Genomic DNA, 12,696 nt, shown 5'->3' with positions numbered 1-12,696 from the left:
GAACTTAAAATAACTCAGAAATGCTAGTAGAGATTAGATGGCCAACTGTTAACAAATGAGCGATCAACACTGGTGAATAACAGAGCCAAACAATCACTGGTGAATACCACAGTCGAACAATCACATAGTGTGAACAGTTTAAACTATTCATTCTTCTTTACAAAATGATGAAAGATAGAGTCATTGAGGAAAGGAGAACGAAAGCTATTTCACCTCTTGAGTCAGTCTGATAACAACAACATCCACGCTTTTTGGACAAGTGAAAAAGAGGCACAACAAATAACAAAAACTAGCATGATCATAAGCAAGAACTCATGGAGATTCAAATACCAAACGGTAAAACCTTTATTATCATTGTTATTATATATAAATAAAGGTTCTCAAGCTTTAATCTTGCTATATGAAAACCAGAATTCTACCCTAGAAACCCCAGAAAGCTCTGATTTTTATGATTTCCCTATCCCATACAGGTACTCTAAAGATCACTCCGGTTCTTCATATGTGAGCATACCGCTTGAAAACCTGCTTCCCAGCGACAACAGCACCAGCCGCTACTCCGCCAAGAGCACCAGCCACAGACGCAGATCTCACTCCTCGAGCTGCCCTATAGACCGCTCCGGTTCCGAGGCCAGCCACAACACTAGTCCAAACATCGTCTTTATCAGTTACCACCACCACACCGCTCTCAACCCCTGCGTAGATCAACCCAAGCACCCCAATCCTATTACCCCAAGTGCGACCTGCCTGACCAGACGAATTCAAAATCCTGTTGATTTTAAGCTTAGTCGTGTCTCCATTTTCAAAGCTCCTGATACCGGAGAAGACCCCAGCTGTAGCACCGGCTACAGATCCGCCGAGATAACCTACCCCAGTGTAGAAGGTGAGATTTTCCCCCCATGATCGACGCTGCTTGAGGGACTCTTCCGTGAAGAGGAATTCTGGAGAAGTAGGGAGCTTGTAAAGATACTGAGCTTTGATCGGGACTTGGTAGCTCTGGTAAGGATGGTAAAGACGCGTGTTTTCGTCGGACTCGTGATCCGAGCCATGATTGATCGCCATTAGAAGACGACGGAGTGAGTGAGTGAGTGAGAGAGAGAGACAGAGAAAAGCTCAGAATTCGAAAAGAGACATTTTTAGGGTTGGTAAGATTTTGTGATTGATTCGAATTTGACCCCTGATGTTTTATTTAGAATTATTTACCCCAAAATCTTTACCCAATTTAAGTTTTTTCCAATTACGACCCTATAGTTTTCAAACTTTTACATAATATGCTTCTTAAATTGTAAATGCTACCATAACAACCCATTTTGTAGATTGATCTCTTCAATATACCCAATAGATATACATACATATATCAAAAAAAGATTTTTGTATGGATTTGCAAATAAATATTGAATAATAAGAAGAGAAAAAAAAAGCAATAAGTTATTGGGGACAAAGCGCGGCGGAAGAATCGGCGGCGAGACGTCCTTTGTCACCAATAATATTTGATTTGTGTGATTATATACACACAAAAAAACGAAGAAGCGACACAAAGAGGCGATAACAGAAGAGATGGGAAACCAGAAGCTTAAATGGACGGCGGAGGAAGAGGAGGCATTACTCGCCGGTGTTAGAAAGCACGGTCCCGGCAAGTGGAAGAATATTCTCCGCGATTCTGAATTCGATGGGCAGCTCTCTAATCGTTCCAACATCGACCTCAAGGTTTTTCTTTTATTTTATTTATAATTATTATCTTCTTCTTCAATTACTCCTTCTTTTTTTTTACTGGCTGTTGTTGAAACATGGGAAACCCTAATTATAGAGTTTAAAAGCACAACGGGAATGATCACTTTGTTAACTGAATACGTCTGATTTAGTTCAAGACTTCTTTGGAGTTGAAATTTGAAATTTTGTGATTGGTTCAATCTTCTCCCGGTGCTTTTGTTTTAGAGTAGGTTACTGATATGAATTGAGTGCGTCGTTTGTGTTTGTTTTTTTCCCCAATGATGATTGAAGTGTGATTTGTTACTTCTCTAATATTTACTATTTATGTGTTCTATCATCTTTTACTGGACTTTGAATTTTAGTTGCTTTATTTGAGTGTAAGTTTTTGCTGAAGAAAGATTATAATTTGTAGATTTTTTCTTGAATTGAGTTTCTACTCTGGTGAGTCAAGTCGACAGGTTGTCTTCTCTGTTTCTTTTGTAGTTTTCACCTGCGAGAAGGTCTTCATATTACTCTGAGATCTAGGTGTTTGATTCGCTATAATGGCTGTATATGACACTAGCTAAGACGGTTATAGAAAATGTGTACTTGTTTTAATCTAATGCTATGCAAGTAGAATCTCTAGTTATGGTTTGCACGACAAAATTTTGAAACTTTAGGGTTAAAGCAGGTGATCGGTATTCTTTTCTTTTTCTTTTTACTCTTTTCTGAATCTGGTTTAGGAGAACCAATTTTAGTCGATCATTGTCTATGATGACTTTTGTCTTCTTATGTCATAGGATTTTTTTTTTTGAAAAATCTTGATACGAACACAAATTTTCAAACCTAAAGAAAGTATGTATTGTTGAGTCTGAACTTTGAGGTTGATATCTCTGTCTTCATTTTATTTCATCTATTCAGGATTTGAAAATTAGCACTGTCTCCCTTATTTGTTTACCTATGAAACACGAATCTTAGTCATCCGATGTTTCATATGTTTTAGGATAAGTGGCGTAATTTAAGTGTTGCCCCTGGCATTCAAGGCTCTAAGGATAAGATAAGGACACCAAAAATCAAAGCTGCTGCTTTTGATCTGGCTTCCGCTGCAGCTGCCGCTACCTGTAATCAAATCCCTAATGCTATCCCTTCTCCAGTAGCTAAACTTATCCGTAATGTATCTTCTGAAAACATTGAGGAGTTTTGTAACATTGTTGTTGATGCGAAGAATGTTCCCAGGTTTGATTTCATTACTTCCTTCTTTTCTGAGCCAGTACTTAATCCTGTGGAGATTCATAAGTACTGTAAATTGCTAGTCTACTTGCATTGTTACGCTTCTGATGAGCCATTATTTTATGAAGATATGATGGAATGATATTTGAAGCTCTTTCAGCCTTGACGGATGTTAACGGATCTGATGTCAGTGCAATTTACAACTGCATTGAGGTTAGTCATATACTCATATTTTGGCGCTCTCTTTATTCTGCAGTTGTCATCACTGAAACGCTGATCTATTTCGCAAGCTGCTTATTCAGTTATGCTGAAAGCAAAGTCAAGCTAATCTAATGAGCAATATAAACAGTTAAACACCAATCTTATCTTGAATTCTGAAATACACAATCATTGTACCACTTTAAGATGTGAATGAAGCATTGGTTTTGGCAAATTTAAATTACTTGAGTCATATCTATTCATCTGTCTCAACGTTTCGTCTGTTAATCAGAGTTATCAATGTAAAGTCTTATATTATTCAACCATTCATTACGATTATAATTTGATCCTAGTTATTGCATTGAAGTCAGTATGATAATCTTAAAAAAATACTATAGAGCTCTATTAGGTTCAGTATCCACTATCAGTCTTAGCAGCTAACCCTGTAATGGACAAGTTTGTGATGTAATGATCAAATTCATGATAACGGTCTGGTATGTGTATAGCAGCAACGACATGGAGCACCACCAAATTTCAGAAGGGTTCTTAGTTCAAGATTGAGGAGGCTTGCTGCTCAGGGAAAACTTGAAAAGGTTAGCCACTTAAAATCAGTAAGTCTTGAAAGCCTTGGTTGAACAAGTGCGCAATCTTTCTTGGTCTGTGTTGTGTCCTCATTCCTGCTTATTATTATTATTATTATTTTTTTTGGTTCTTCAAAAATGCAACAATACACACAACAGACACAGAACTTCTACAAGATGAATGACAATAGCTTGATACCAAGAACACCACAAGTAGCGAGACCAAAAGAGATGAACGCGAAACCCCGGCAGACACACAGTCAAGGACCCTCTATTTCACAGGAGATGGTTGGTGAAGCTTCAATAACCGCAGCTTATAAGCTCGTGGAAGTAGAGAACAAATTAGATGTGGTCAAAGGATCGTCAGAAGAGATAGAGAGAATGATGAATCTGGCAAAACACGCGGAGTATATGCTAGTGATAGCGAGAGAGATGCACGAAGAATGTAAATGAATTAAAAAGAATCCTGACACACTATTTTCATCAGTATTCTTCCTTGTAGAAATCTTTGGTGTCTAATCTTTGTCAGATTTGTTCTGTTGTTGCAGGTTGTCAGGGAAATATTATGTTCCTGGATTGAGGATGATGGGACAAAAAAGAAAGCAGCACAGAATCTGGAGTTGCTAGTTGATAATAGGGGCTATATTAGCTTTTTGCGTTATCTTCTTCCTTTGTTTTTATGATTACCAACTTTAGGAATATGTTTGGACAAAAATAACACTTAACTTTCTTTCATTTTATCATCATAAAATTAGGTAGTTGAGTAATTTTAGCCCAAACATCTGAATTTCTGGTGTGGTTGGAAAGGATCGTATTATTTTTTTTGTATTGTGTGCTTTTAAAAACCAGATGATTTTTTTAGCTTGAAAAACTATATAATAAAGGATCTTTTGGAGGTTAAAGACTTTGACCAGTCGTAAACTAACCGAGAAGAACAAGTTGGCAGAGATTACTTGCTCAAATTTACCATCTATAGGAGAGACTCTTGAGTGTCAAGCAATATTAAAACCATTTTAAATTGGAGAGATACCCTAATATTTTTAAAAACTTGTCTTTCTATAAATAGTGCTGTTATTTAGTATTTACCGATACAGTTTTTGGAAGAATTGACTATGACATGAACGAATTTTAAATCTTAATGACGTAATTTTCTAAATAAAGTAGATACAATCTTCAATTTCAGATTGAATTTTTATAGTTTGGGGAAATTTTGGTAAAGAATTAAGAGATTAGCGGGGTTGAATTGAACTAAACAAAAAAAAGATGGGCTTGGGTTTAAGAGTTTTTTTTTTTTAATTTGCTCGTAAACCGAAAGATCTGAAAAATAATCACTTAGAATAGGGAGAGAGTCACACATACGATAGATACATTAGCTGGTGCTTGTCCATGGCGATCAAAGCGGGGAGGGTTTTGAGAACGGCTACTGCTGCGGCGAAGAAGTTCCATCAGAAACAGTTCTCAGCCGCATCGTCCGCGTCTACTACACCCACACCGCCTATTTCTCCATCTTCCGGTGTTGGATCATTTCTGGGTATTCTCAAGGAACCTCGCTCTGAATCCGATTTATTGATCTCCAAGTACATCAGACTCTGCCAGGTTATAAAATCTGATAGAACAAAATTCACCACATTTGTAACATTAATAGTAGTAGCCCACCACCTGTTCGATGAAATTTCTCATAGAGTGATGAATCGATAAGACTAATCTTGTTTGTTCAATTGACTTAAATTGTTTCTCTAGGGACGATTGACGACGAAGAAAGGTGATTTCACAGAGGATAAGCTAACGAAGTTGTTGGCTGGTGAAGACAAGATTGGGATTGGTGAGACCATGAATTTGCTAGAGGGCCGCAAAACTGGGATTGAATCTTCTAAAAACAATGCTCCATCCATTGACAAGCCCAAAGCCAAGAAAAAATAGTTCCTCTGTTTCATCAGAGTGTTGTACCGCTTCGAGCTTTTGCATTCTTGGTTTGCAAGTTTGTTTGTTTTTTTTTGGATTTCAACAAGTTGCTGTATGAATCACTATATAAGATCCAAAACATCAATTTTATTATATGTTCTTTCTTGTGTCCAGCATTTTCTGAGTCAATATTAGCAAAACAAGAACCATGAGAAAATATGTTTGTCTATCACAATTCGCAAGTATCCTTTGGAATCTGATGTCAGAATAGTGTAAACAACATTTGAGAGAGGAACAAAAGGAGGATGATACTTTTTTTTGGTTGGTGTTGCGATCTGTCCTAAGTATACACAAAAAAAATCTATGTATAGTTACTGTTTCTGATACAACAACAAGAACCCCCAAACCATCAGTCAGCTCACGCTATATAAGATTCTCCCTTCTTCCATGTCATACACACAACGGCATCAAGAGCTATCTCCAGTCTGAAATCAAAATCCAGAGCCTGATACTGTTTCTACAGGTTGGAAATCTTAAAAAGTATAATTAACCTTTAAGAGAAAATTCCTGAGAATGCCCCAGAAGCTATACTGATCTTGGGGACATTGTATCTTGAGCTGAAAAATGTGACATATTTGACTGTTTCTTATTCAGCTTTGACCTTAGATGTCTGATTTTCGCGTCAACTCTAGCTGTGAATCCAATCTTTGTCTTCTCCCGTGCTTTGGACCGTTCTCTTGTCCACATTCTTCTATCCTCTACATCTCTCTTGTAGTACTTGATCTCTTGAATGATGTGATGATCCAACGGATATAAGAATCTTTGAAAAGATATGTGGGCAAAGTAAGGGAGGACTGTGGTCACTGTGACCAAAAATGTGGTTACCCAATATATGGGTGCAGGAGCAAGAATCTCAACTAGAATTCTATATATGTTGCCTGAAAGACTTGGAGGCATCATCCCGTAGAGCGCAACAAAAAGATACCATAGACCTATGCTTCCCCAGATTAAGACGTGCTGGATCCAAGTGAAGTGACTCATCGTCAAAGCGATTTGCACATTCACAGCCCAAACAATGCAAGTAAACATGGTAGTACCAACAGCATCCATGTCAGCAGTTTGGCCACTGACTCTGAAAGCTTGCTCATAAATGACTCCAATGTTGAGAAAGAATATAACAAGGGAGGAGTACACACCATTTCCCATCCACCCGAATATTCTATACCAGTCAAAGAAGAGATTTTTCTTCCCTTGTTGGTATAACGCAGGAAACTGCAGAACAAAGAAAGAGTTCTTTTGTTGTGAGTGAGAAATTCACAGAAGTTTTAAGGTTTGACTTCTCACAGCAGCTTAGCTGAATCTTACCTGTAAGCAGATCTCCGAGGAAACATCTTGTTCAAAGACTCCAAGGGCAATCACTGGCAATGAAGTTAGGACGACGTTGAAGAGTAATAGGTAGTAGTCATTATATACTGATTGCCCAGAAAACCCAGTGAAGGCCTCAAAATAGAAGAGAGTGAGACCAAATGCTATGTTCTTGTAAAAGAAATAGCAGATCTGGATACAGAACAATATATGTAAGAAACCAAAAGAGTAAAATAGGATGCATTAAAATTAGAAGACATCTTGTACACATATATACCATTTGAGCTATTCTTTTGTAGCACCAGTGTCCATGAACGACGAGCAATCTTTCAAGAAACCGGAACTGGGCAATAGAAAAATCACTTGCCATAACAGCCTGCAAACGAATGATAATCAGCAAAAGCAATGCCGGGATAGGAACAATCATTGTACATTTGCTACAAGTTGGGACACCAAAAATACATTCTACACTAACCTGCATTCCTTCAACCCCACTGATACCAACACCAATGTCAGCTTCTTGAATCATTCCAACATCATTTGCACCATCACCAATTGCCAAGGTGGTTTTCCCGGTTCCCTCTTTAACTAACCTCGTTACCTTGTTTTAGAATTTTTTTGAAATAAACATAATTATAAGGAAACTCATAATGCCAATGTGTGCAGATGCATGGCACAAGCGAAGGGGGGAAATACCAAAGCTTTCTGCTTAGGAGACACACGACAGCAAATAACTGACGCACAATCGACCGCCAAAGCAAGAAACTGATACTTCATCTCATCCTCCAACGCATAAGTTAGGGTTTTCCCGTCAATGATCAAGGCAAATGCAGCGTGTGGATCTTTCTCTAGCTTCACCATTTGTACAGCTTTTGTGATTTGAAGCAAAATATTCTCCTTCACAACCTGATCACATCAACAGACATGTTAATTAGATCTTCAAATTGTAGGTCCTTACGCTTAGGAAAGGGAAATGATTTTAGCCCCATATTACTTTTGCTTCTTGAGATCCTCCTTCTGAGTTCATCACAGTTATACATATCTGTTTCATGCCTTGCCGAAGTAAACTACACGAATATCTGCAGTTCAAAGCAAATAGGTAAGTTGGTCAAAGAACTTCAAATATAGATTTGCTTCAAGGTATTGTAGTTGTTCTAACCCGATGTTGATTGCTGTTTCCATCTTATCCCCAGTCAAAACCCATAATTTGAGTCCAGCTTGAGCAAGTTTATCTATGCATTGGGGCACCTAATTCAAATGAAAAAGGAAACTCAATTTTACATAAACAAGATGGAGGAGATGGAACTAAGGTGTCTTGTCTGATATCTACATACCCCTTTCTGGAGTTTGTCCTCCACAGCAGTTGCACCTATAAGAATAAGGTCTTTTTCAATCATATCCGATATCCTCTCAAGCAACTCATCTCTATCAGATCCTATAGAAGTTTTGGCCTTGTGAAACTCAGCGTTCCAAGCTGAATACTCATCCTCGTCAAGCTTTCTGTATGAAAGTGCAAGAGTACGGAGTCCTGCTTCTCCATATTCATTTAAATGCTTAGTGGTAGGTCCCAAGTATGTCTTCCCATTTTTCGCCAGTCGCTCAAAAATAATACTGGAAAAAAAAACAAAAATTATAAGAACTGCTTCAAATATTCATGAAGGTATAAAAATTAAAACGGACTGTATCTTTCTAGCTTTTCGTCTGACCTGTCAGCTCCTTTGCATAGCAAAAGAATTTGCCCTTCCTGGTCACGTACAACTACTGACATTCGCTTTCGTTTGCTAGTGAAATCCAACAAATTCAGAACTTTATACTCCCTGCATCGTTCTGGTACACATTCAGGATGTGTGTTTAAAACAAATAATCAAAGAATCAAGAATAGGTCTCTAAGAAGTCTCACCTTTCAATAGTTTGCCCTGAAAAAGATAACCTTTCATGAACATAAACGCTTGATTGGGTTCTCTTAAAGAACTCAAAACCAAACTCACTAGCAGCAGTAAGAAAAGAAGCTTCATCTGGTGACTCTGCTTCATAAGTGTACTTGCCAGTCTCCTCGTTAAGCTCCGGAATAGCAGTGTGACAAATAGCTAATATTCGAAAAAACAGCAAAATGTCATTTGTATGTGGCTCTCTCAACCAATTCCCATCCATTAGCCTGATATCCTCGAAACCAAACCCCTTTATAGGAATTCTTTGATTATGCTCAGCTCGATGATTACTGCTACTTTCTAACTCAATTTCTTGAGCCCGGGCCCTTGGAGTACTTGTCCTACTGGATACTTCTCCGTGATCATCAAGATCAACAGCCATTTGCTGTGCAGCAGCAACTTCGACTTCACTGGAACGTACTCCATAAGAAGTGCCAGCAATTGAGCATTTCAGAAAATCCATCTGATTACAAGTCAAAGTTCCCGTTTTATCAGAAAGGATAGTATCCACTTGTCCTAGCTCTTCGTTTAGATTCGATGTGCGTGCGTGTGCTGGAACACCACTCTCACTATCATACATGTGTAAATCTTTATTGATGAAAGATGCCTGCAACACTTTCACAACCTCAATGGAGACATAAAGAGAGATTGGTATCAAATATCCGTACAGCAACAGAGCAGTGATCAGATGGACAACTCCAGCATAAACAGGATTACTTGGATTGGTTAAGTTCTCAGGCTCCTCAGGTCTTAAGTACCACCATTTCGGCATGTGAAACTTTGTCTCCCAAGCAAATCCGGATGAACTTATGCAAGAGATCAAAATAAGTAGGACGAGAAGCGTGTAGATGATATAATCCATAGTCTTTTCGATTCTGCTCCTTTTCGAAGGCGATTTTGTTGAGTTCTGCATCACCTTAGTATCATGCCCTGTAAATACCACCACTCCATAAACATAAGGTGTATTCCTAAGCTTTGAATCTCTCAACAGAATCTGACTTGGATCCAGTGGAAATATCTGTCGCTCATACTCAAGATTGCCAACAAATGTGTAAAGACTTGGGTTTGGATCTTCACATCTTATAGTCCCCGTGAAATCTTTAAAAGATTCGTCGTCATCCAGCGATAGTGTCGCTTCCAAGGACCTTTTCACTTTCAAGTTGGTCTCACCATCTAAATTCATAGTCTCTACATAACAAATCCCATCTTCATAACTGGACGACAACAAGAGCAAATCAGCAGGGAAGAAGCCATCTTTCTCCACTTTGACAATATCCCCAACAATAATCTTTTTCCACTTTCTGCGACGAAACTCGCCATCACGTTTATGAACATAAGCTTTCCGCGCATTAATCTTCACATCTTGCATAAACCTACTCCAATCTTCAAGAGCCTCCTTTAACATACTGAGCCCAACAACAAACACCAGCGGAGCAATCATGCTCCATTTGTTGAAGGGCGAGAGAGGGAACACAGAAAGAATGGCAGCTACCAAGAAGTAGAAGTTGGCAGCGCGGTGAAACTGTTCGTAGAGTGACTTGGGAAAGAAAGTGATCATATTGTACCTGGTGGTAGAGACATAGTTAGAGCGGTATCTCAAAGGTTTCTTCTTGTGCATATGAGGCTGATTACAGTAGACAGTCCTGCTAAATCCTGGACCTTGGATTGGGTGAGGATCTTGACCCTCATCTGCACTTGGCCTAAGACATCCAAATGTGTATATATGGCTAAGTCTCAGCTTTGACCTTCTTCTACCTCTTGCCATTCCTCTCAAGAACAAATACAGGAATCTTTATCAAGAACTCTTCTTCTTCATCAAGATTCTCAATTGTGGTCAATGTCTTATATCCCTAGTAAATGTTGGTCTGCACAGAAGATTAAACCCAATACACTATAAGATTTCTCATTAGATAAAGGTTCAACCTTTTGAATGAAAATATATATGTATGCAAAAAAAAAAAAGCATACTTTATAAGAAAGCTTTATACAAGTCAGTAATCACAAATCTGTATGAGGAGTAAAACTAAACTGAGCCCCAATATTATCAGATTTAGCGGACAAAAATGAATCGATTTTAACATTTTGGATTTCAAATCTAGCAAGAAACTCGGAAAAGGACAAGGAAAACAAAAAAAAAGAAACTTTTAAAATTCAAACGCATTTGCCACTTCTCTTACAAGAGATGAAAGAATCGGTAAATCATTGGAAATTCCGATTGATCCGAGGAAAATGTGAAACGCAGTGAGCAAGCTGCAAAAGCTATTCCAAGATCTTCAAACACAGTAACAAGATCTTGGACGGAGAAAAATTACCGAGGTGGGGAGGAGGAGAGAGGAGACCGAAGCTGATTGATGAGCTGAGAGAAGTTTGATGACAATGGCAGATCAAAGACGCAAAGAAACACAAAAAAAAAAAAAAAAAAATTAGAAACTTTCTCTCTCTCACTCTTTTTCTCTTGAATAAATTGACTTTCTCTCCAGAGACGTAGTAGTAGAAGTAGTAGCAAAGCAACACAATTCACAGGGGGGAGGGTTTTAGTTTTAGGAGAGAGACACAGTTTTGGGTCTCTTTCTCTCTCTGTTTTTGTGAATTAGCTTTTGTTATTTGCTTATTGCTTAAGACTGAGAAATCTGAAGCACTAGAGTAGTGCTGCCAAAAGGATCTTTCTGTGTTGCTTCTTCTCCGCCTTCTTCTCTCTCTCTCTCTTGGACTATGATGAACTCTAATTAATTAACTTCAAATTACCTGCAAATTACTAAAGTAAGAAGTATTTTTTAAGAAATAAATTTACTTCTGTAATAATATATTAATAAATGTCTATGTTGTTTTGTAGAAACACTCTCACACTAATCTAACTTTTAAAACTAAATAAATGATTTACCAAATTGTAATTTTAGCAGGAAAAAAAAGATTACTACAATTTTGCAGATGAATGATTTAAATTCTGATCAAATTAATGGACTTAAATTTACAATATAAAATCATTAATGTGAAAGGAGGACTGGTCATAGTTTTTTCCATTTCAATTAATTTGAACACTCTTTGATTGGTCAAACAAACAAAATCAAAAGAAAGAAAGAAAAAAACTCTAATTCCACTCAAGTTTGTATAAGTTCAAAGATTTGTTTTCATTTAAATTCATATAATAAATGCCGACAACTCTTTAATTTAAATTCATATAATTTAAAAAGAGTCTTTGTATTTATTAGGTACATATTTTAAAAATATTACGGCAATTTTGAAAAGATTAGTATTTAGTATTCCCCTCCCTTGTCTAAAGAAAAAAGGGAAGTGTTGCTTTAAAAGTATTTAGCCCCATTGGGAGATGACGTGTCAGTAACCTCCTTTTCTTTTACGAAGCGAGATCGCGGCGAAGTTAATTACACTCAGTGGATTGAACCGATCCGCACCGTTTTTGTGTCTTCTATTCAAAACTGATCCATGGATGATGTTTCGTTCGTTTACTGGTCACATGTGTTTATTATAGAGACGCACTTTGCGTATTACAACAGTACAACACTCTCTATAAAATCAATAGATATCATTGTCTACTTTTTTATACGTTTAAACATGTAATTATAATGAAAGTTATGAATTTATGATGATAGATGGTGACATGACATTGCCTGGTGTGACATCCAGAGTATATGGACAAATTGAATGTAAGCACAGCAGGGTAATAAAAAGAGTGCAACATGCCAAATCAAAGTCGGATGAGGATTAATTTAAAGCATGGCTTGAAAGTGAGTGGTCATTGGTCAATTAATATAAGTAAATCTTAGGTAGGAAGGATAATCACATGCATG

The 12,696-nt window shown here is 37.6% G+C and overlaps 3 protein-coding genes and 1 pseudogene across 10 annotated transcripts; 2 read left to right on the top strand and 2 right to left on the bottom strand.

Annotated features, from left to right (window-relative positions):
• Positions 1-317: 317 nt before the first annotated feature.
• LOC147946661 (mitochondrial import inner membrane translocase subunit TIM23-1 pseudogene) lies at positions 318-1,306 on the bottom strand (annotated as a pseudogene). Its single transcript, XR_015590453.1, has one exon. The product of XR_015590453.1 is annotated as a mitochondrial import inner membrane translocase subunit TIM23-1 pseudogene (transcript).
• On the top strand, positions 1,297-4,597 carry LOC104775864 (telomere repeat-binding factor 4). Of its 4 annotated transcripts, none has more exons than XM_010499811.3 (6): positions 1,297-1,704; positions 2,690-2,922; positions 3,045-3,129; positions 3,624-3,707; positions 3,855-4,140; positions 4,244-4,597. In XM_010499811.3, exons 1-6 carry the CDS (start codon positions 1,555-1,557, stop codon positions 4,273-4,275), a joined length of 870 nt encoding a protein of 289 aa, XP_010498113.2. In that variant the 5' UTR covers positions 1,297-1,554; the 3' UTR covers positions 4,276-4,597. The 4 variants fall into 4 exon arrangements, with proteins under 4 accessions (XP_010498113.2, XP_010498111.2, XP_010498112.2 ...); XM_010499809.3 differs by having other exon boundaries at positions 3,624-3,725; XM_010499810.3 differs by having other exon boundaries at positions 3,621-3,707.
• A 284-nt stretch (positions 4,598-4,881) lies between these two features.
• Positions 4,882-5,770, top strand: LOC104775863 (uncharacterized). Its single transcript, XM_010499806.3, has 2 exons — positions 4,882-5,291; positions 5,436-5,770. Exons 1-2 carry the CDS (start codon positions 5,082-5,084, stop codon positions 5,613-5,615), a joined length of 390 nt encoding a protein of 129 aa, XP_010498108.1. The 5' UTR covers positions 4,882-5,081; the 3' UTR covers positions 5,616-5,770.
• A 36-nt stretch (positions 5,771-5,806) lies between these two features.
• LOC104775862 (putative phospholipid-transporting ATPase 4) lies at positions 5,807-12,000 on the bottom strand. 4 transcript variants are annotated; one of them, XM_010499804.3, is made up of 11 exons: positions 11,203-12,000; positions 8,863-10,755; positions 8,669-8,779; positions 8,297-8,573; positions 8,122-8,210; positions 7,957-8,041; positions 7,659-7,868; positions 7,438-7,563; positions 7,240-7,338; positions 6,963-7,154; positions 5,807-6,869 (listed from the first exon to the last, which is right to left on the bottom strand). In XM_010499804.3, the coding sequence occupies exons 2-11, from the start codon at positions 10,653-10,655 to the stop codon at positions 6,183-6,185; spliced, it is 3,669 nt and encodes a 1,222-aa protein (XP_010498106.2). In that variant the 5' UTR covers positions 10,656-10,755; positions 11,203-12,000; the 3' UTR covers positions 5,807-6,182. The 4 variants fall into 4 exon arrangements, with proteins under 4 accessions (XP_010498106.2, XP_010498107.2, XP_087356547.1 ...); XM_010499805.3 differs by having other exon boundaries at positions 11,068-11,622; XM_087500421.1 differs by having other exon boundaries at positions 8,669-8,789; positions 11,203-11,622.
• Between the last annotated feature and the right edge of the window lie 696 nt (positions 12,001-12,696).

This window comes from Camelina sativa, chromosome 3 (genome assembly GCF_030686135.1).
Source record: "Camelina sativa cultivar CO46 ecotype springtype chromosome 3, ASM3068613v1".
Classification (NCBI taxonomy): Eukaryota; Viridiplantae; Streptophyta; class Magnoliopsida; order Brassicales; family Brassicaceae; genus Camelina; species Camelina sativa.
Note: the sequence above shows the minus strand (reverse complement) of the source record. Positions and strands in the feature narration are given on the sequence as shown.

Excerpts from the sequence above, each read along its gene's own strand:
- LOC104775862 (XM_010499804.3), bottom strand. The coding sequence starts at position 10,655 with ATGGCAAGAGGTAGAAGAAGGTCAAAGCTGAGACTTAGCCATATATAC. Across the intron at positions 8,574-8,668 it reads CTATGCAAAGGAGCTGACAG|TATTATTTTTGAGCGACTGG; the intron begins GTCAGACGAAAA and ends TTTTTTTTCCAG. Across the intron at positions 6,870-6,962 it reads CCTCGGAGATCTGCTTACAG|TTTCCTGCGTTATACCAACA; the intron begins GTAAGATTCAGC and ends TTTGTTCTGCAG.
- LOC104775863 (XM_010499806.3), top strand. The coding sequence starts at position 5,082 with ATGGCGATCAAAGCGGGGAGGGTTTTGAGAACGGCTACTGCTGCGGCG. Across the intron at positions 5,292-5,435 it reads AGTACATCAGACTCTGCCAG|GGACGATTGACGACGAAGAA; the intron begins GTTATAAAATCT and ends TTGTTTCTCTAG.
- LOC104775864 (XM_010499808.3), top strand. The coding sequence starts at position 1,555 with ATGGGAAACCAGAAGCTTAAATGGACGGCGGAGGAAGAGGAGGCATTA. Across the intron at positions 2,923-3,044 it reads GATGCGAAGAATGTTCCCAG|ATATGATGGAATGATATTTG; the intron begins GTTTGATTTCAT and ends TATTTTATGAAG. Across the intron at positions 3,130-3,620 it reads CAATTTACAACTGCATTGAG|CAGCAACGACATGGAGCACC; the intron begins GTTAGTCATATA and ends GTATGTGTATAG.